The sequence below is a fragment of the Xenopus laevis genome, chromosome 2L (assembly GCF_017654675.1).
Source record: "Xenopus laevis strain J_2021 chromosome 2L, Xenopus_laevis_v10.1, whole genome shotgun sequence".
Classification (NCBI taxonomy): Eukaryota; Metazoa; Chordata; class Amphibia; order Anura; family Pipidae; genus Xenopus; species Xenopus laevis.
The window spans coordinates 184508243-184531619 of NC_054373.1; the positions used below are offsets into that span (position 1 = coordinate 184508243).

Here is a 23377-nt window from a genome sequence, read left to right on the forward strand (position 1 = left end):
AAGTGTGGGGGGGGGGGAGTCCGGGGAGATTGTTAAAGTAGGAAAGCTAAAAAGTGAAGGCTGAGTATGTTGACGGGGGTGAGAGCGGTGAGAGATGCGCTGGAGGCACGGAGGAGTTAATAGAGATTTATTAGAAGGGGGAAACATAACAGTAGAAGCCGTATTCCTGTTGCTTCGCAGCATAAGCACGGACTTTAGGCTGTAATAGTTTCTGTAAATGCAGAGGAATGCTGCATAGTGCATAGCTTGCATTTGCTCTCACCTATTGAAAGGCTGCAGTCACGTCTCCGTTTTGGATCCTCCCTCCTCAGCTCCCCACCCTCTCTACTCTACTCTGTTCCTGGTAGAGCGTGTGACGTCACTGTCATAGTCTCTTCTCGCGAGACTTCGGGAAAAAACCCAGGAACAACAAAAGAGCCCCAAATGAGGCGGGACATAAGGGCAACAACGCCGGACAGCGGGACAGGCATCTAAAAGCGTGTCTGTTCGGCGAAAATCAGGACAGTTGGGGGGTATGCAGTCCCGGGGGGGGCACTGCCCCCTCTTGCCCCCCTCTGTGGACGCCCATGTTCTGGGGTATTATACATGGAATTGGCTCTGTATTTATCTGCTGTGTGTTCTGGGGTATTATACATGGAATTGGTCCTGTATTTATCTGCTGTGTGTTCTGGGGTATTATACATGGAATTGGCACTGTATTTATCCTGCTGTGTGTTCTGGGGTATTATACATGGAATTGGCTCTGTATTTATCTGCTGTGTGTTCTGGGGTATTATACATGGAATTGGCACTGTATTTATCTGCTGTGTGTTCTGGGGTATTATACATGGAATTGGCCCTGTATTTATCTGCTGTGTGTTCTGGGGTATTATACATGGAATTGGCCCTGTATTTATCTGCTGTGTGTTCTGGGGTATTATACATGGAATTGGCTCTGTATTTATCTGCTGTGTGTTCTGGGGTATTATACATGGAATTGGCTCTGTATTTATCTGCTGTGTGTTCTGGGGTATTATACATGGAATTGGCACTGTATTTATCTGCTGTGTGTTCTGGGGTATTATACATGGAATTGGCACTGTATTTATCTGCTGTGTGTTCTGGGTATTATACATGGAATTGACACTGTATTTATCTGCTGTGTGTTCTGGGGTATTATACATGGAATTGGCACTGTATTTATCTGCTGTATGTTCTGGGGTATTATACATGGAATTGGCACTGTATTTATCTGCTGTGTGTTCTGGGGTATTATACATGGAATTGGCACTGTATTTATCTACTGTGTGTTCTGGGGTATTATACATGGAATTGGCACTGTATTTATCCTGCTGTGTGTTCTGGGGTATTATACATGGAATTGGCACTGTATTTATCCTGCTGTGTGTTCTGGGGTATTATACATGGAATTGGCACTGTATTTATCTGCTGTGTGTTCTGGGTATTATACATGGAATTGGCACTGTATTTATCTGCTGTGTGTTCTGGGGTATTATACATGGAATTGGCACTGTATATATCTGCTGTGTGTTCTGGGGTATTATACATGGAATTGGCACTGTGTTTATCTGCTGTGTGTTCTGGGGTATTATACATGGAATTGGCCCTGTATTTATCTGCTGTGTGTTCTGGGGTATTATACATGGAATTGGCCCTGTATTTATCTGCTGTGTGTTCTGGGGTATTATACATGGAATTGGCCCTGTATTTATCTGCTGTGTGTTCTGGGGTATTATACATGGAATTGGCCCTGTATTTATCTGCTGTGTGTTCTGGGGTATTATACATGGAATTGGCCCTGTATTTATCTGCTGTGTGTTCTGGGGTATTATACATGGAATTGGCACTGTATTTATCCTGATGTGTGTTCTGGGGTATTATACATGGAATTGGCACTGTATTTATCTGCCATTTGTTCTGGGGTATTATACATGGAATTGGCACTGTATTTATCTGCCATTTGTTCTGGGGTATTATACATGGAATTTGCACTGTATTTATCTGCCATTTGTTCTGGGGTATTACCCATGGCATTTGCCCTGTTGTCAGTTGGAGCAGCAGGTGGGAAGAAGAGCCACGGTGCATCAGCAGATACAATTTTTCAGTGTAGCGGGAACCTGACCCCAGACCAGGCCCACCCGACAAAGGAACCATTCTGGACTCACCCTGCAGACTCTATCTAGGTGGGCTAAATTTGCGGACAATAAGGGTGGCTCCAGCTGTGTGCATGGCCCATGGCAATATATGGGATTCTCAAGGAATCTTTTGATTAGAGGTGAGATACTGCCCACCCATATGACCAGAGACAGTGCATAATACAGACACCGCTTTATTTATTGTGTAACTAAATGCTTTAGTTTTGATGTAACAGAGCTTTCTTGTACCTTGCAGAGAAATGTGCACATACTTTCTACTTTAATTCTTTAAAAGTGATAAAAATAATTTAGCGTAACAACGCGTCTTTTTTTTCTTCTTCCTCCCAGAAACAGAAAGCAGGCGTCAATAAAATACATCTTCCAAATTGTGCTGCCCCTACAGCCCTCTCTGAAGCCAGGATTGACTTGTATTTCTTTCACATTAATGTATAAACTAAGCATTCCTTCTCCGCATATACATATGGGTGGGAGTTACCATTTGGTTTTCCTTAGTGTTGTACGCTGCTAAAGCTTAGGGAGCAAAAAGCATGTTCCTCCTATATTTCTAGAGGGAATGCTTAAAACAATGTCAGTTCTCACCCATACTGTATGTATACAAATACACAGAGACTGACTGCCCACTTTAATCTATGGTCACACACTTATGGTCTATGACACACATAGCACTTCATCAGTTGTATCAGTTATATTCTTGACAGGGTAATAACAGCCTGATCAGTGCCAGGGTTTAATTTACAATGTCTCAGCATAAATTCACAAAATTCCAGCAATAATCTTGCCAGTTAACCTGCAATGTGGCACGGATTAAAGAATAACCTCAAACATATTCTGTGGCATCAGTCAAGTCGCTGACAATGGACATTATAATAATAACATTCTACAGCAGTCAAGCGGGAGTTTATCTAGTTAATTATCATCAGGCCCGGACTGGCAGTTGGGCCTCTGTGTAACTAAAATGCCAGGGCCTATTCTGAATCTCAGTCCATACAGAAGGGCGAAGACACGTGGCGATTCGTCGCTGCGACTTTTTAAAAACCACAATAACTGACTAAACTGCTGTAGGATGGTATACAAGCACCAACGTGAATAGCGGGATGTTTGCGGTATTGAGATCAGTCGCAGAGATTCATTTCAAAAGTCGCAGCGAGGAATCGGCGTGCATGTCTTCTCCCTAATGGGAATGGGTTGGTTAGAACCTTCAATTGAGTGGGCAGTGTCCCAATACAGACATACACAGAGCAATTTCGCCTTCTCGGTGGAAGAGCAAACTTTACAAATCACCTCTCCATTACGTTTGAATGAAGAATAGCGATTATCACCTGCACCAGTTTCACTTTATTCACAGTTAATGGATTTGAAGCATTTCACAATGTTATAAAACACCAGGGCACGTGCCATTACCCTACAGGGCCACACAGTAAAGTGTTTATTCTTTACTCTGGAAAACAATGTGTAATGTTCAGTTAACGCAGATCAGTGTTAAAATACATGTCATTTTTGTTACCTTTGGAGCTCTAGACACTTCTGCCTGCATAACATAATTCTTTCTACTCAGCTGCCTACTCATTCCCAGCATCTAGCTGTCTGTATAGCAGTAAAAGATAAAAACACAAAGGGTTAAAGCAGATGAGTTCATTCACTGAATGATAAATTCCTAGCACCGTATCCATATTATCCCACCAACAAGCCCCACTGACTACTAGAGGGAGACAGGGAGCAGCACAGATTTACTCATCATTAGGATACCCCACTCTTACTCTGCCCCACAAGGCATTATTAGTGATTCTTCTCTGCAATATTACAAAGTGCATTATTTATACTTTATTTAAAATTAAAAAAAAAAAAGGAAACGTTAATAAAAAGATAACTATGTCAAGCAGCAGTTCACACCCCATATACAATGAAATGCTGCAATATAAAACAGTACAGAGTATGACCACATCATAATGCTTTTCTGTTTGGTACGGTGACTACATATCCTACACTAATCTCAGCAGACCGGTGGGTGAGTGAAGCCGAAATGGGCAGGGGGAGGGGGCAGTAGATCTATTTAAGCACATTAAAAACCTTGCACCGCGCTAGTGATCAATGCCCATAGTGCCATGAATTTTTCCAGTGAGCTTGGAACATAGAAAGCATGCAGAGATACTCGGTATCATCCTATGTTGCAGAGGTTCTCGGTCAGATATGAACCGTTTTTTTTTTTTCAAGATGGATTAACAACAAGCATACAATTTCCGTGTTGCTTAAATAATGAAGACACTGCTTATATATTAACAAGCCCGTGAAGCTGATCGTTCATAGGTCCACAAGACAGCCAGATTCGGAGCCAAGAGTCGAGGGCTAGGGAGGGAGGCAGATATTTACACTGCTTTTTTTTCTTTTTATAAAGTAGTAAGGTTGGGGTTAGGGAGGCCTGATGAGGGCATGAGAGGAGCAGTGATGTCCCGGAGGAAGAATCATGGAGGAAGTCCTGCAGAGGGATGGGCGACATTAACAGGAGCAGCCTCCTTCCGACACTGGCTGTTCTGGAGGCTTTTCCAGTTTGATATCAATCACTGGAAAGGAGAGGGTTAAGGAAGACTCTGGGGATTACACACAGGGAGTCATATCAAAGCTGCATTAATTAGAGTTTCATTAACATGTATGATGTGGCTATGCATAGGAGCTAAACCCTAAAAATAAATATGGTTAAAAATGCCATATTTTATATAGTGAATTTATTGCACGAGGCTAAAGTTTGAGCTTGTCAATAGCAGCAATGATCCAGGACTTCAAACTTGTCACAGGGGGTCACCATCTTGGAAAGTGTCTGTGACACTCACATGCTCAGTGGGCTCTGATTGGCTGTTGAGAAGCTAAGCTTAGGGCTCGTCACTAATTATCCAGCAGAAAATGAGCTTCCCTGGCTGTAATATAAGCTGATGCTACAGGTTTGCTGATTATTCAATTCTGATGCTAATTGCACTGGCTTCTGTGCTGCCATGTAGTAATTATGTGTATTAATTACTAATCAGCCTTATATTGTGACATTTCTATTCTATGTGTACTGTATATTGTGAGTGGGTCCCTAAGCTCAGTAAGTGACAGCAGCACAGAGCATGTGAATCAGTGAATCAGCAGAAAAGAAGATGGGAGCTACTGGGGCATCTTTGGAGACACAGATCTTTACTGCTAAAGGGCTGTGGTTGCCTTGGGCTGGTACAGAGGCACAACACATAAAGTACAATATTTCTAGCTACTTTTTTTCCTAAATCAAACATTTATGGAAACCCAATTCTGCACGGCTAATTAGCAATATACTGCTGGCTACATTGTAACCCATCCCCAAATAATTTTCTGCGGCAACGCAGTGAGTGATCACCTCATTCCACAAATGATCCCAACAGAAAAGTAAGAAGAATAAGATAAGATGGATGGAACAATGGAGTAGACAGATCCACTGTCCCCAGCTCATTTGAGAGGCCAAATGAAGTCCAGGTTATTTACCCCCTTCTCCATTCACCTAAGGAGCTGACCTTTCCTTGTATCTCCATCAGGGGCATTTTTCTTTCAATTTAAATTTGATTCCAGTCCAGTCTAGAGATGTTTGGGTCAGGCTTTTTGCTTCACCAAGCATCACTAGATCAGATACAGAGATACACATATCTGCTCAACAGATGGCGCTATATATGAATATATATATTTGCATATTGAATAGGGATGTTTCATCTGTAACCCTACAGATGTTAAATTAAGACTCCCGGCACCACCAGGGAGTTGTAATACTTTCAAGAGGTAAGGAGATCCATTTTGCTGCTGGGAAAAGTGCAGGGGGCTTCTGACACGTGACAGATACAGGAGATTTTTCAACCTTTGATTCAACAGCCCCAAGCCCCCAGCAATTTAATGTCCAATGTATTAACCCAGCGGTCCCCAAACCTTTTTTGCACTACCGACCAGTTTCCAGAAAGAAAATTTTATAAGGACTGAGGAAGGGGGGATGTAGATGTCTGGGTGCATTTCAGGCTTAACAAAAAAAATGATTTTGGTCCTTATCGCGATCAGTAGAAAGCTTTCTGGACTCAGCTGTTGTCATGGCAATGGTGCATAAAGGAGCTGGGATTGGAGGTAATTATGGCCTTTTTTATTGTTTTTGCAGCTATTACAGACTGCAGCTGGGACCATAGGCGGCCCATTATTAGTCCGCAGCCCACCACTGGTCAGCAGCCTGGTTGTTGGGGACCCCTGTATTAACCCATTAATCTTTGAGATTTGATGAAGGATACTGTCTTCTCTGCTCTTATCCTGTGAGCTTTCCATTCCAGGCAAGGCGGCTGCAACACGTCGGAAGAGCTGCAAGAGAGACGCAGATCAAAGCTGAATAATTACAGACATTTTACTTAATTGAAACGATGAAGAACAACTGGCAGGCATGCATGGAAAAGGGCTGCTGTATGAGCTCCAATGTACGGCTGACTGATTATAATTAAAGGGGTTGTTCAACTTTAAATTAACTGTTAGTATGATGTAGAGAGTGATATTCTGAGGCCATTTGCAATTGGTCTTCATTTTTATTATTTGTGGTTTGTGAGTTATTTAGCTTTTTATTCAGCAGATCTTCAGTTTGCAATTTCAGGAAGCGGTTGCTAGCATCCAAAATACCCTAGCAACCATGCATTTATTTGAATAAGAGACCGGAATATGAATAGGAGAGGCCTGAAAGAAAGATGAGTACTAAAGAGTGGCAATAACATTAAGGGGCAGATTTATTAAGGGTTAAATAGTAAATTCGAATTCTCCAATTTCTTTTTGGCCAAAACTCTCAAACTCGAATTGGAAATAATCCAAACTCAATTCGAAAATCGAGATTTATCAAACCTTGACTGTTGGAACAATTCGAATTTGACTTAAAACCTGCCGAGTTCATGTAGAAGTCAATGGGAGAGGGTCCAGTGACCCATTTGAAGATGTTAATGGCCTTCCTGAAATTTGAGTTTCTTTTGGAGAAAAAACTCTATTCGAGTTTAGGCAAATTCAATTTGAGTTTTCAAGTCAGTAAAATTCGTTCAAGTTTTAGGCGGTCTAATTTTTTTCTTAAATAACCTCCCAATCGAATTTCGAGGATATTTGAATTTGCCATTATATACTGGAAATCAGTATTAGAGACTAAAGAGACAATTTGCAATTGGTTTTCAATTTTTATTATTTGTGGTTTTTGAGTTATTTAGCTTTTTATTCAGCAGCTCTCCAGTTTACAATTTCAGCAATACGGTTGCTAGCATCCAAATTCCCCTAGCAACCATGCATTGGTTTGAATAAGAGACTGGAATATGAATAGGAGAAGCCTGAATAGAAAGAGAAGCAATAATAATAAGGGGCAGATTAATAGTCGAAAAGTACATTCGAATTCTAAAATTAATTTTTTTTGGTCGAAACCCTCAAATTAGAATTGAGACTAATCCAAACAATTTGAATTTTAATTCGAATTTAAAAATCGAGATCTATCAAACCTTGACCACCTAAAACCTGCCGAGTTCATGTAGAAGCCAATGGGAGAGGGTCCAGTGACCCATTTGAAGATGTTAATAGCCTTCCTGAAATTCGAGTTGTTTTCGGAGAAAAAACTCTATTCGAATTTAGTGAAATTCGATTTGAGGTTTCGAGTCGCTAAAATATGTGTTTCTTAAATAACCTACCAATCGAATTTCGAGGATATCTGAATTTTAGGCATGCACCAAATCCACTATTTTGGATTCGGCTGACCCCCCCCCCCCAAATCCTTCACGAAAGATTCGGCCAAATACCGAACCCAAATTTGTATATGCAAATTCGGAATTCAGTTTGGCTAGGCGGAACAATTTGGCCGATTCCGAAATCCTGCTGAAAAAGGCCGAATCCCAAATTCGGTGCATCCCTACTGATTTTATTAGAGTAAAAGAAAAACAGGAAATTTGACCTTTGATAAATGGGCCTCCAAATGTGTAGCCTTACAAGGCATTTGTTTTTTAGATAGGGGTCAGTGACCCCCATTTGAAAGCTGGAGTGTTAGAAGAAGGCAAAAAAACCTATAAAAAATAAAATAAATGATGGCCAATGTAAAAGTTGTTTAGAATTGGCCATTCTTTAACATACTGAAAGGCAGTATAGAGACCGAAGCCTTTACTGGACAGTAGATATTGGTGATGGGGCTACTACAGACGAACTAGGAAGCCAAGTCTGCACTGAATGTAACAACCAATGAGCTCACGAGTTGCCTTGGAGCATCTATTCATTTGCATATGTGCTGCTGCTGTGCAATGCTTGCTGTACACTAGCCAATTATCCGGCAAGTTGACATTACATAACAGGGAGAGAATGGCAAACATTCCCACGTTACAGCAAACAAGTGCCAGCATGGGGCAATAATATATTCTCTGATTGTATAATCTTCCCCCAGCAGTCTCAGTGGCCTTTACAAAAGACTGCAATGTGTTTAGCCTGGAGTTACAAATGGCTGGGATTCTTCCACAGCTGCTCAGTTTCAATTAAAAGGCTTCTATCCTGGAGCTGGAATTAAGCCAGTGTTATTGGCTGTTCCTTGGATCTTCATCCTGAAGGCTTTCAGCTGTTCATCCTACAACTGCCAGCACCACCCAACAGCCACATGCATTTAGACAGTCTAAAAAAAATCATTTTGCATTAAAAAATTCATAGTCCATTCTTACTTCAAATGCAAATGTAGGATATGTGGCGCTGACTGAGTGGTATATACAGAACTATAATGTGTAGTTGCAGTAGTACAAAGGTTTTCTCCTTACAGCTGTCCAGCACTACACATGAAAAAGCTCATTCCTCCTGCCAATAATTGTCTGTACTGCAAAGATGATTTAAGTAGACTGTCATTAGATAAATTACTAGATACTCTACATACAAATAAACTAAAGGGAACGATAACCTAAATGGTGCCTACTGAATTGTGCTTAGTACAGGGAATACCTATGCTGCCATAGTTTTATGGGATCTCTCTGTACAGACTATGAGCGAACTTAGGGGGCTGTTCCTGCTGAATTGCGCTTAGTACAAGGGAATACCTATGAGGCCATAGTTTTATGGGATCTCTCTGTACAGACTATGAGCAAACTTAGGGGACTGTTCCTGCTGAATTGCGCTTAGTACAAGGGAATACCTATGAGGCCATAGTTTTATGGGATCTTTCTGTACACACTATGAGCAAACTTAGGGACTGTTCCTGCTGAATTGTGCTTAGTACAAGGGAATACCTATGCTGCCATAGTTTTATGGGATCTCTCTGTACAGACTATGAGCAAACTTAGGGGCTGTTCCTGCTGAATTGCGCTTAGTACAAGGGAATACCTATGAGGCCATAATTTTATGGGATCTTTCTGTACACACTATGAGCAAACTTAGGGGCTGTTTCTGCAGAGTACTTGCTTAGTACAAGAGAATACCTATGTTAGTAGGGGTTTTTTGGAGCTCACTGGAACATCCTCCCTAATAACTGCTTGTAAGGAAATTTTGGGAGGAGCTAATCATCCTCACCTCTGTTGACCGCAATTCTCTGACATCTCCAGTGAGAGAGACCCCCCCAGCTTGACACAGAGACCCCTGAGGGGTCAGGCATGGCACAGGTAAAATCTTATTTTCAACCTTGGGGCAAGTTGGAATTTGGCTGGTAATAAAGAGGTAAATTCCTGACTTGTGCATGAGAGTAACAAATAAACACTTACATTTAACACTGTGGATTGGCACACAGAATTGTTCTGTAATAACCCCAAAATGAGCCACTCACCTGCTTTACATTGTAGCCAGCCTTTGCACTGGTTTCAATAAACATTACATTCAGCTCCTTGGCTTTCCGCTCCCCTTCCTCAATGGACACTTGCCTGCAAGACGGAAAGAAACATATCATCAGTAGCCATTCTTATACGTCTAATGGTGCATTAAAGATGAATGGTGTAGTTAAAGGAGTAGTTCCCCTCTGAGTTAACTGTTAGTATGATGTAGAGCAGGGGTCCCCAACCTTCACCTGTGAGCAACACAAGCACAAAAATGTTCCTGGGGGTGCCAAATAAGGGTTGTGATTGGATATTGGTAGTCCCTATGTGGACCAACAGCCTACAGGAGACTCTGTTTGGCAGTACATCTGGTTTCTATACAACCAAAACTTGCCTTCTAGCCAGGAATTCAAAAACAAACGCCTGCTTTGAAGCCACTGGGAGCAACATCCAAGGGGTTGGAGAGCAACATGTTACTCATGAGTTACTGGTTGGGGATCACTGATGTAGAGAGGGATATTCTGAGACATTTTGTAACTGGTTTTCATCTCTTATTATTTGTGGTTTTTGAGTTATTTAGCTTTTTATTCAGCAGCTCTCCAGTTTGCAATTTCAGCAATCTGGTGGAGAAGGTTCAAATTCCCCTAGCAAATTGATAAGAATAAGAGACTGGAAAAGAAGAGGCCTGAATAGAAATATGAGTAATAAAAAGTAGCAATAATAATACATTTGTAGCCTTACAGAGCATTTGTTTTTTAGATGGGGTCAGTGACCCCCATTTGAAGCAGGGGAAGCTTGTAATGAAAAAATGAGTTAGCCTAAAATGTAATCGACATAGGCTGGGGTTACTGGACGTGTTAAGGTGGCCAAAGACTCAAAGATCCGCTCGTTTGGCGACATCGCCAAACGAGCGGATCTTTCCCCGATATGCCACTAACTGCATGGCTATATCGGGGGTAATTCGAACGTTCGGCCATATGGCCGAACGATCGAATTACGATGCGCCAATGGGCTCCAACATGTCGGTCGGTTAAAAATCAAACCTTCCGGATCAATATCGTGGCCAGATATCGATCGGGAAGACCCGTTGGAAGCCCCCATACACGGGCAGATAAGCTGTCAAATCGGTCCAAACAACCGATATCGGCAGCTTTATCTGCCCGTGTATGGTCATCTTTACATAATGGCCAGAACACTACTTCCTGCTTTTCAGCTCTCGTTTCCACCGATTGGTTACTGCCTGGTAACCAGTGACTATAAGGGGGGCCACATTTGACATAAGTTTTCAGTGAGGTTGCAAATAATCCTCAGCATTCAGCTCAAATTCAAAAGCAACAGTTATGTCGCATATGACCCCCCCCCCCAAGTCACTGATTGATTACCAGTAGTGATGGGTCGGGCAGGTTTGGGTCGACTCCTGCACAAAATCTCCGGGTCCGGGTTGAGCTCTTCTCCTGCTTTCCCCGCCCAAGCAATTCCAGCGCAGGAATTTATAGACCCCGCCCCTTTTGTGACATCACTGTGGGGCAGGTCGGGCGAGGTCTATGAATAGAGGGCAGCAGCGGGCCCGGGCTAGGTGCGGATTGGGAGGGGGCGGGTTGAGAAATTCTCAAACCGCACATTACTAGTTACCAGGCAGTAACCGTTCAGTGGAACAGAGAGCTGCAAAGTAGGAAGTAGTGTTCTGGCTATTATGTGAGACATCCAGTCACTCCAGCCTTTATACATTACATTTTTGGCTAACTATATTGAAAACATTTTTTTATTTTGCACAGTCTATTTACCCAGTTTTTATTTTAATACTGAACAATTCTTTTAAATGTGAACCTCCCCTTTAAACAAGCTAATGCTGCACCCTTAATAGAACCCTGGTGAAGGTCTGAATGCCATCAATGCAAAGACTTTGAGACAGGTGCCAGGCACAGAAGAGACACGGGAAAGCAATACATTAATTTAACTATACAGGCCGGGTAAATGCTTACCAGGAACTAAACTGATTAATGAATGCAGCCAATAAGCAACAGGGTTTCTGGGAATGCAGGAACGAGAGGGGCCGGACCTTACCTTTTATCCGCAAGATCTGTTTTATTTCCCACAAGCATAATGATCACATCACTCCCCCGCTCTGTTCGGACATCATCGATCCATTTTGTGGTTTGCTGGAATGAGTTTACATCTGACATAGAACAGCAGAGAAGAAAGGTTAATGTGCGTCCAGAGGAGACGGAGGCTGTACAGAGGAGAGTTGAATTCTGGGATTTGGAGGTCCCAGCCAATGGAGGGGCTGCGATTCACATCCCTCCTGTATCCAATACAAACGTGTCACTGGCTGGAAAGCACAGACAGATTGTTCTGCTCATCACATATATTGTTGTGTCTAGAGCACGGTCTCATTGGGGGAAATAAAGAGTGCATTTCCCAGCATGAAACCTAATAAGCTTTATATTGATCTATCATTGTGTCTGTGGGAGGGGGCACACCATTGTTCCTTCTCCTTGGAATGTAACAAAGCTGAATCAGGGATAGTGAGCAAAGACCCTGCACCCCTATTTGCAATATATTGGGCAATTACAAATCCAACAAGAGATTCCGGGTGATCAATTATAAATTAACCTAAATATTCTCAGGTCCATGGCTGACAGCGAAGTTCTGTAAGTGTTTTCAGAGCAAAAAAAAAGTCAGAAAAACATTGCTTTAAGTAATCCATATCACCCTGGTGGCAACCAGTTGTTTAAAATGGAAAGAATTATATGAATTTTATGGTCTTCTCTGTATTATACTGAGAATAATAAACCCCTATTGTAAGATTATCTGATCATTCAAATTATCAGTGCAGCCCTTCTAGCTGGGTTTTCTAGAGGTGACCCTGACTTTTCACATGAATTGATAACTTGGCCCTGCCCTAAATTGTATGAATGTCAAATGTCTCTGAGGAGTTACAGTAATGGATAATATACCCCCTTACTGTAAATGATAAGGATATTAGAAGTCACTGAGGGGTTGTTCTGTGACCATTTAAAGGCACAAGGCTGCAGGCTGAGTTATACAGGGAACTCTGAGTATCACTCATGTATTATAAGGGATAATGTACCCCCTACTGTAAATGATAAGGATATTAGAAGTCACTGAGGGGTTGTTCTGTGACCATATAAAGGCACAAGGCTGCAGGCTGAGTTATACAGGGAACTCTGAGTATCACTCATGTATTATAAGGGATAATGTACCCCCTACTGTAAATGATAAGGATATTAGAAGTCACTGAGGGGTTGTTCTGTGACCATATAAAGGCACAAGGCTGTAGGCTGAGTTATACAGGGAACTCTGAGTATCACTCATGTATTATAAGGAATAATGTACCCCCTACTGTAAATGATAAGGATATTAGAAGTCACTGAGGGGTTGTTCTGTGACCATATAAAGACACAAGGCTGCAGGCTGAGTTATACAGGGAACTCTGAGTATCACTCGTGTATTATAAGGGATAATGTACCCCCTACTGTAAATGATAAGGATATTAGAAGTCACTGAGGGGTTATGTGACCATATAAAGGCACAAGGCTGCAGGCTGAGTTATACAGGGAACTCTGAGTATCACTCATGTATTATAAGGGATAATGTACCCCCTACTGTAAATGATAAGGATATTAGAAGTCACTGAGGGGTTGTTCTGTGACCATATAAAGACACAAGGCTGCAGGCTGAGTTATACAGGGAACTCTGAGTATCACTCATGTATAAGGGATAATGTACCCCCTACTGTAAATGATAAGGATATTAGAAGTCACTGAGGGGTTGTTCTGTGACCATATAAAGGCACAAGGCTGCAGGCTGAGTTATACAGGGAACTCTGAGTATCACTCATGTATTATAAGGGATAATGTACCCCCTACTGTAAATGATAAGGATATTAGAAGTCACTGAGGGGTTCTGTGACCATATAAAGGCACAAGGCTGCAGGCTGAGTTATAGAGGGAACTGAGTATCACTCATGTATTATAAGGGATAATGTACCCCCTACTGTAAATTATAAGGATATTAGAAGTCACTGAGGGGTTCTGTGACCATATAAAGGCTGCAGGCAGAGTTATGTAAGGATATTAGTCACCTCTGAGTTTCCCCTTCTAATATATTATGTATTATTTATTATTATTATATTACAGTTTTAGAATATCCAATTCAGAGAGTCCTGGGACACAAGTGGCATTACTAAGGGCCATATAAATAGTTATTACATCACTAAGCCTGCAAATATAACTGCCTGACTATATATACATTGAAAAGTATTGTGGCTTATAGAACGGACTTTGCTTTTCATATGGAGTATTAGAAACCAATATCTGTTACTATCCAGTAAAACACATGCAACAGTACAAAACCCCAGTATATATAAGAGACACATTTACAGCAGCAATATGTGACAACCAAAGCAAATGCTTACACTTAAGCCTTATTGTGCCGCAGTAGTCTGCAACGGGCGTCAGAGCAACAGAACAGGCGATACACTGCATGCGTGACAGTAAAACATGCAACAGGTACATGTACAGGACAAGGAGCTAGCACCACAAGCATGCGTACACTGCACAGATCTCGCCACTTATAACGGACCATTGCTTGAGATGGACAGCTGGTTAGGGTGAGCACAAATCAACATGCCGAGTTAAAGTGAGGTCAACTACTTGTTTTGTGGTTTAGAATGTTTCAAGGGAGGCCAGCTTGCCATTAATAAGCAAGATTGAATTAGTAAATTGCACGTATGAGTTAAAGGGGAAGTTGGCATTTAAAGGGGAACTATCGCAAAAAATAGAATTTAATATAAGTTTCCTCATACTGAAGTAAGAAACCTTTGAAATACAATCAATTAAAAATTCTGCATTCTGGTGCTTTCCTAGCAGATGTATTAGAGCTCACTCAAATAACCGATTCCAGTTCAAACTAAATAACTGCCTTTTTGCACAAATCCTGCATGTAGAGAGACATGATGTCTGGTGATTTTAATAGAGTGAGCTCTAATATATGCTCTAGGCAAAACGAGCCGCCCGGCAAGATATATTGGATCTAACTGTCAATCTGACACCCAACTGCTGCATGAAGAGAGAATGAAGAGAAACAGATGCTGAGAGAGGAAAAGTGAAGATAAATTTGATTATTTCAGAAACAGTACAGAATTTGTAATTGATTGTATTTAGACATTTTTTTACTTCAGTATGCTGAAGCCAATATTCCATTTCCGCAACAGTTCCCCTTTAAACAATTAGTATGCTGCAGATTGAAGCAATTTTACAATTGGCCTTCAGAGATCAGTTGGCCAGACTAGAGTTTATCTTTTATTACTTGAATACTTCAGCAGTCTTCTATTGGTCACTCATTCTTGCATTCCACCACCGCCCCTAACAGTCATATGGAGATCTTGGGCATCCTAGGGGCTATAAGAATCTCTGGGAGGGCCCTAAGCAGCCCAAGCGCCGGCAGCTGGATGACCCCGGTCCACCTCATACTAAAAAGTTACAAGTAAGGTAATGTTCCCCTTTAACGGGTCCCATTAGCCAGCCTGACATGGGTAAAGTAACGGTGACCGAAAAGGAATCAGAGAATATTATACTGGCACTAAAATATATTTATATGAGCACATAAAATGAGAACGGACAGAGCTTGTTCTGCATTTTACAGCCAAATAAAATGCAGAAAAAAAGCTGGATTTGTAGTTTTGAGACGCGGCTCCATCTTTCCTTAAGGGGAGCTATAGCGAAAAGGAAAATTTTATATAACCTTCAGCATAGGGAAACTTTCAAAATGCAATCAATGAAATATACTGCATTGTTTCTGAAATAATCAAGTTTATGATCACTATTCCTCTCTCCCTATCGGACACCCAACTGTTGCATGAAGACAGAAGGAAGAGAAAAATGCAGAGGGAGTGATCGTGAAGATAAACTTGATTAATTCAGAAACAATGCAGAATATTTAATTGTTTCTATTTAGAAAGTTTTTTATTTCAGTATGATGAAGTTTATATTAAATTTTCATTTTTGCGATAGTTCCCCTTTTAGATTGGGGGGTGAAACTGCAAGCAGAAGAAGAGCTAACCTGTATGTAGGACCCCCAAGTGCAGCTCTGGTAGCACAGAATACGGCTTCCTATTTGGAGAGGAGTTGAGTGCAAGGAATAGTCCGTTATAAAGAGATCGGCACTGTGTTGTTGGCCACCAAACGATAGTACAGGAAAGTCATAAAAAGCCCCTGAACAAAACTCACTTGTGATATCAAAAACAACAACTGCCACAGTGGAGTCGCGAATGTAGCTAGGGATCAGACTCCTGAACCGCTCCTGACCTGCTGTGTCCCACAATTGCAACCGGACCTAACAAGGGGGGACGGCGATTCGTCGGCACAGCAGAAGAGGGGGAAGGGGTGGGAAAGAAAAACATAAAAAAAGAAGGTCAACAGAGTCTGGAAATACCTACTTGTTATATCGTAAACTACTACGGCGGCAGCAGAATCGCGGATGTAACTGGGGATCAGGCTGCGGAAACGTTCCTGACCTGCTGTATCCCAGAGCTGCAATCTGATCTGTGGAACGGGAGACGATCAAATGGACAAACAGTGCAAAAAGTTAACTAAGCACGGCACAACCGATGATGTCAGTGATCACAGGGAACAATGGCTCATTCCAAATCACACCCTAAAAACTGATGTATGCCTTGATAGATCTCCTGCAGTCCAATCCCTTTTTTCTGATATCAGCAGATTTATACTGCCAATACTGGGCTTTAGGCTCTAATTTGAAGCTGCTTTGCCAGTTTCTGCCTTAAAGGAGAACTAAAGTGTAACTAAAGAAGTAGCTAGAAATATTGTACATTATGTTTTTGTACCAGCCCAAGGCAACCACAGCCCTTTAGCAGTAAAGATCCGTGTCTCCAAAGATGCCCCAGTAGCTCCCCATCTTCTTTTCTGCTGATTCACTGCACATGCTCTGTACTGCTGTCACTTACTGAGCTTAGGGACCCACTCACAATATACAGTACACATAGAATAGAAATGTCACAATATAAGGCTGATTAGTAATTAATACACATAATTACTACATGGCAGCACAGAAACCAGTGCAATTAGCCTCAGAATTTAATAATCAGCAAACCTGTAGCATCAGCTTATATTACAGCCAGGGAAGCTCATTTTCTGCTGGATAATTAGTGACGAGCCCTAAGCTTAGCTTCTCAACAGCCAATCAGAGCCCACTGAGCATGTGAGTGTCAGACACTTTCCAAGATGGTGACCCCCTGTGACAAGTTTGAAGTCCTGGATCATTGCTGCTCAACCTGCCAGTGTACTGAATACAGTCACTGGTGCAAAGGCAGAAGCTACAAGTAATCACAGCTCTATGCCGAACTAATATATACAGATCTTCACCCAATGTAATAGGTTTAACCCTTTATATTTTTGTAGATGTGACCAAGTTGAGTGACATAAATGTCTATTGTGCAAATGAGACCTTAAAGAGATCCTGGCGCCAGAAAATAAACTTATCGTTGAATGCTATTTATAATTTTGCCATAAAAGTGTTTGCAGATTCTTTTAAATTACCCATCTGATCCCCCATGCTCCTCAATGAGTGTGCTGCCATATTTGAGCTTCAGCAGTCTGTTAGCATTAGAAACGCTAACTGTCAAGTTGAGAAGGGACAGTCAGGCTGACAAAACAGTCAGGTGTAGCAAATTTAAATAACAATTACTTACAAAAGCAGAACTATCAGCGAAAAAACAAACATGACCTATAGGTAATTTTTTATGTAGATTAATATTTTGAAATACATTTTTTTGTGTCCACATCACTGTAAGAGATGATTCTCTATATTCTGCAAAAGGAAAGAGTGTCAGTTATAATTTTAAAAGCTCTGAACATTAATGTGTATTGGAAAGTTGCTTTGAATAAGGTTTTCTTTTATTTTGGAAAATTTATATTTAGGGGTTGACTTCCCCTTTAAAAAAAGGGGATGTAATGCCGACGCATTCTCGTAAATACAGGAGAATGTGTCAGCACCATGTTTAATTAAAGAGTTGCTTTTAAATCTGGCTTGGATATTTCTGGACTGGGATCCCGTCTCTGAGACACAAGGCTACTCACTTGATGGATGTGTTTTCTGCAGAGCATATACAGAGTGAATATATCATCCTACAGACAGAATCAATGCCATCTACTCCTGGTGGCACATGTAATACTGATGAAAGCCCAGTAATCAAGCATCAGAGCTGCAGGAGATGTTCAGCAGGAAGCAGCATCTACCAAAAAGCAAACCTGGAAATATTCACGGGCACAATAAACTGATCCGGTGTGGTAGAATACTCACTGTTCGATCCTCTAGGTACATTGTTTTGGATAAGAAGTCAATACCAATTGTTGCCTATAAACAAAGGGGAGAAACATTTGTACATTTTGGCACTTTATGAGGTGAGAATTTGAAAAAATTAAAAAAAAAAAACAAACACATTTTTTAAGAGGGTTAAGATTTATATAACCATGAATCTGATGAGACTTAGGGGTGCTGCTCAATCAAGTCTATGAAGTATTCCTCAGTCCTGGCAACAGCCCCTTAAATTTGCTCATAGTCTGTACAGAGAGATCCCATAAAACTATGGCAGCATAGGTATTCCCTGTACTAAGCACAATTCAGCAGGAACAGTCCCTAAGTTTGCTCATAGTCTGTACAGAGAGATCCCATAAAACTATGGCAGCATAGGTATGCCCTGTACTAAGCACAATTCAGCAGGAACAGTCCACTGAGTTTGCTCATAGTCTGTACAGAGAGATCCCATAAAACTATGGCAGCATAGGTATTCCCTGTACTAAGCACAATTCAGCAGGAACAGTCCCTAAGTTTGCTCATAGTCTGTACAGAGAGATCCCATAAAACTATGGCAGCATAGGTATTCCCTGTACTAAGCATAATTCAGCAGGAACAGTCCCCTGAGTTTGCTCATAGTCTGTACAGAGAGATCCCATAAAACTATGGCAGCATAGGTATTCCCTGTACTAAGCACAATTCAGCAGGAACAGTCCCTAAGTTTGCTCATAGTCTGTACAGAGAGATCCCATAAAACTATGACAGCATAGGTATTCCCTGTACTAAGCACAATTCAGCAGGAACAGCCCCTAAGTTTGCTCATAGTCTGTACAGTGAGATCCCATAAAACTATGGCAGCATAGGTATTCCCTGTACTAAGCACAATTCAGCAGGAACAGTCCCTAAGTTTGCTCATAGTCTGTACAGAGAGATCCCATAAAACTATGGCAGCATAGGTATGCCCTGTACTAAGCACAATTCAGCAGGAACAGTCCCCTGAGTTTGCTCATAGTCTGTACAGAGAGATCCCATAAAACTATGGCAGCATAGGTATTCCCTGTACTAAGCACAATTCAGCAGGAACAGTCCCTAAGTTTTCTCATAGTCTGTACAGAGATCCCATAAAACTATGGCAGCATAGGTATTCCCCTGTACTAAGCACAATTCAGCAGGAACAGCCCCTAAGTTTGCTCATAGTCTGTACAGAGAGATCCCATAAAACTATGGCAGTATAGGTATTCCCTGTACTAAGCACAATTCAGCAGGAACAGCACAACTCAGTAGCAGAAAGGGACTTAAAGGGTTAGGATGGGTCTGTACAGGAAAATCCACAGCAGGATAAACTAAATGTTCATGGATATCTAGTGCTGTACTTCCCCTTTATATGGCTGATCTCCAGCACTAGAGCGCCAGCAGTGACTAAGGAAATTGGCTTTATCCTGGCCTGTGTTTGACCATGTTAGTGAATCAGTTTTATAGATAAACAAAATGTTGGAGCAAGGCACTGATAGGTCACGCATAGATCAGACTAATGGTAAGTAAAAATATTTGAAAGTTTTATTTATATAAACATCTCATGCCTAATACGTTTCGGGTCAGTAGGGCACTTAATCATAGGCTTGAGTCAGTATTATAACCCAGCTTTACCCAGAGTCTAGCATAGTTTCCTTTATTATCTGAGCAGCCCCCAGGGAACACATTTGATTGGGTTACGCTCTTACCTGATAAGTGTTGTCAAAGCTGTCATACATGAACCTGGTTATTAAAGATGTCTTCCCAACTAGAGAGAGAGAGAGAGAGAAAAACAATTAGGTTTTATAGAACACATGTGGCACACACTCCATGTTCACCTTTAAATTAACGGTTAGTTAAATTAACTGTCAGTATGATGTAGAGAGGGATATTCTGAGACAATTTGCAATTGGTTTTCATCTTTTATTATTTGTTGTTTTTGAGTTACAGTAGAACCCCCATTTTACATTTTTCAGGGCACCATAAAAAAAATCTTGGAAAATGTAAAATCATCTAAATGTAGTATGCATAATATATAGTATGTGGGACCACAAAATAAAAATGTAAAACGAGGGAAAACTTAAAATCAGGGGATGTAAAATGGAGGTTCCACTGTATTTAGCTATTTATTTAGCATCTCTGCAGTTTGCAATTTCAGCAGTGTGGTTGCTAGGGTGCAAATGACCATAGCAACCATGCATTGATTTCAATGAGAGACTGGAAAATGAATAGGAGAAGCCTGAATAAACGAGTAAGAAAAAGTATCAACAACAATACATTTGTAGCCGTAAAGAGCATTTGTTTTTAGGTGGGGTCAGTGACCCCCATTTGAAAGCTGGAAAGAGCCAGAAGAAGAAGGAAAATAATTCAAAAACTGTATAAATGAAAAAATAAAGACCAAATGAAAAGTTGTTTGGAATTAGCCATTATATAAAACACTAACAGTTAATATAAAAGTGACCCCCCCCCCTTCAACAGTAGTATGGACACTTGGCACAGAGCAGAGAATGTGGGGGGGGGTAAAACACACACAAAAAGGTAGGAGAGTAAATTTGCTCAGCCACGTGTCTGTATTGACTCTGCACAAAACTGGCAGCTAAAGGCAGGCTGCTCACAAGGGGGACAGGACTGTACTACATTGTGTAGCCTATGTGCCACATCCCAATGGGATACAATAGGAATGATTTCAGCAGATCACATTAGCCAGGCATTTAGGTCTGTTTCAGTAACAAAATTAAAGGACTAGTAATGTCAATTTTTTTTTAAAAAAAAAAAATTGTATAGAACGCAAAAAAAATAAATAAAACACCAAGACATATGTAACTTTAAAATCTCAAAGTCTTTCTTAAGAAATAAATTAGACGCTTGCGCTCCTCTTCAGAAAATGTGACAGGGCGATGATCCATCGTGCGGCACTCGATTTCTCCTCCCGGCCTTCTTTAGGAGATAGTCTGGGAGGATAAATTGAGCGTTGCACGATGGATCAGCGTCCTGGCGACTTTTCTGAAGAGGAGCGCAAGTGGAATGTCCAAGTTATTTTTTAATAAAGACTTTACGATTTTAAAGTTACACGTGTCTTGGTGGTTTTCTTTTTCATTCTTTTTACGTTACTGGTCCTTTAAGTGCCCGTTTCTATAGATTCTACACTGAAATAGCGCAGATTCTGTGGTTCTGGGTCCCTCTTTGCCCTATAGAGGATATTAACTGGCAACATGTGGCGTGGCAAAATAAAGAAGGAAAAAAAAAAGCTACCATGGAAAGGGTTAATCGCAGGAGTCTCAAATGCTGCAAAAATATGTACAAGAAAATAAAGCAGTGATTTAAAGATTTAAACAGTGAACCAATGTTTATACAGGTATGGGACCTGTTATGTAGAATATGGGGTTTACCAGATAAGGGATTTTTTCATAATTTGGATCTCCATACTAGAAAATCATGGAACATGAAATAAACCAATAGGCTGGTTTTGCCTCCAATAAGGATTAATTATATCTTAGTTGGGATCAAGTACAAGCTACTGTTTTATTATTACACAGAAAAAGGAAATCATGTGATTGGTTTAAAATGGGTTTCCAAATAACGGATCCCATTCCAGATTTATTATTACAGAGAAAAAAATAAATAAATAGTTTAAAAAAAAATTGGATTGTTTGGATAAAATGGAATCTATGGGAGACGGCCTTTCTGTAATTCGGAGCTTTCTGAATACCGGGTTCTGGATAATGGATCCCATACCTGTACTAGAGACCCCTAATGAGTCAGATAGTGCTCAACTGTGGCACTCAGCATCCCACAGAAAGTCATAAGTTCTCTATAATAGGCAGCCTGTTTGGGTGAGATTTAGGTAGAATGCCTTTAAGATTGACTTTTTATTTCCGGTTTTCCTTGTAAAGTTTAGGGGAGATAATCAAGCCCAGCAAATACATTGCACTGCTATAAAAGCTTCATTGTATATAAAAATCTATTTAAGTAGCACCTGACTGTCTCCAACGCCAAAGCCAAGCCAGAAGTACAACGGCACCACCTGCTTAGATATAGGAAACAACCAAATCACAGGCTCTTTAAAGGACCAGTAACAGCAATAATTTATTTTTTTTTTTTTTTAAACACAACTTTCAAATCACAAAGCATTTATTAAGAAATAACTTACCGGAACTCCGCTTGCGCTCCTCTTCAGAAAGCGATCGGGCACTCCATCATGCAGCGCTCGATTTCTCCTCCCTGCGTTCCTTATAAGGAGATAGCAAGGGAGGCCAAATCGAGCGCCGCACGATGGATCGTCGCCTTTTCTGAAGAGGAGCAGAAGCGGAGTTTTGGTAAGTTATTTCTTAATAAAGACTTTGCGATTTGAAAGTTTAATTTGTCTTTGTGTTTTTTTTTTCAATGTATGCGAACGAATTTTAACTAAACAGTTAATTTAGAGGGGAACAACCCTTTAATCCATTTAAAGGACCAGCATTTGTTTTTTAGATGGGGTCAGTGACCCCCCGCCCCCATTTGAAAGCTGGAAAGAGTCAGAAGGAAAAAAATATATATTAATCCATATAGGAAAGCAAAACCAGCCTATTTGGTTTATTTAATATTTACATGATTTTCTAGTAGACAATGTATGAAAATTCAAATAACAGAAAGATCCATTATCCAGAAAACACCAGGTCCCTGAGCATTCTGGAAAACAGGTGCCATACCTGTACTTGAATACTTTCCCTTTAAGCAGCGGGCATATCTTCCTAGCATGGCTTTAATTGCGGCACCTTAATCAGACAGACAGGCGGTAGATTTATAGCCGGACGGCAGCCACAGGGAAGATTAATAGTAACAAGGAGTTCTACTTACAGACTCCAGGGACCGGCAGAAATGTAGTGCAAGTGTGGGAGGGACAGAAATGGAAAGAACCCTATTTACTATACAGAGCAGGGGCACCAGCACTTGGGCACTGTCACTACAAAGGGGGAGAGGAATGAGATGTATGAATATTAAATTCCATCCGGTCCTCATCTGGGTCAGTATTGACTGAACTGAGTCTTTGTACCTGCAAGGCCTCACTCTCCCCCTGCCTGAGCGACAAGACTGGAAATATCTCGTTTTTCCATTGAAACGCCCATAGGATCTCAG

The 23377-nt window shown here is 41.0% G+C and overlaps 2 protein-coding genes across 3 annotated transcripts in view; one reads left to right on the forward strand and one right to left on the reverse strand.

The window, feature by feature from the left end:
- plekhb1.L (pleckstrin homology domain containing B1 L homeolog) overlaps positions 1-6648 on the forward strand; it is a 30069-nt gene extending 23421 nt beyond the window's left edge. The window contains exon 7 of the mRNA NM_001092911.1: positions 6298-6648. Within this exon, the coding sequence (NP_001086380.1) occupies positions 6298-6392 (95 nt within the window). The 3' untranslated portion in view covers positions 6393-6648. The remainder of the gene's footprint in view (positions 1-6297) is intronic.
- Positions 3472-23377, reverse strand: part of rab6a.S (RAB6A, member RAS oncogene family S homeolog) — a 37748-nt gene continuing 17842 nt past the window's right edge. The window contains exons 2-8 of one of the 2 annotated variants that reach the window (XM_041580875.1): positions 19972-20030; positions 18257-18310; positions 16165-16270; positions 11978-12089; positions 9928-10021; positions 6425-6491; positions 3472-4714 (exon numbers count right to left, since the gene is read on the reverse strand). In XM_041580875.1, coding sequence (XP_041436809.1) covers positions 4650-4714; positions 6425-6491; positions 9928-10021; positions 11978-12089; positions 16165-16270; positions 18257-18310; positions 19972-20030 — 557 coding nt within the window. In that variant the 3' untranslated portion in view covers positions 3472-4649. 2 annotated transcript variants of the gene reach the window in all.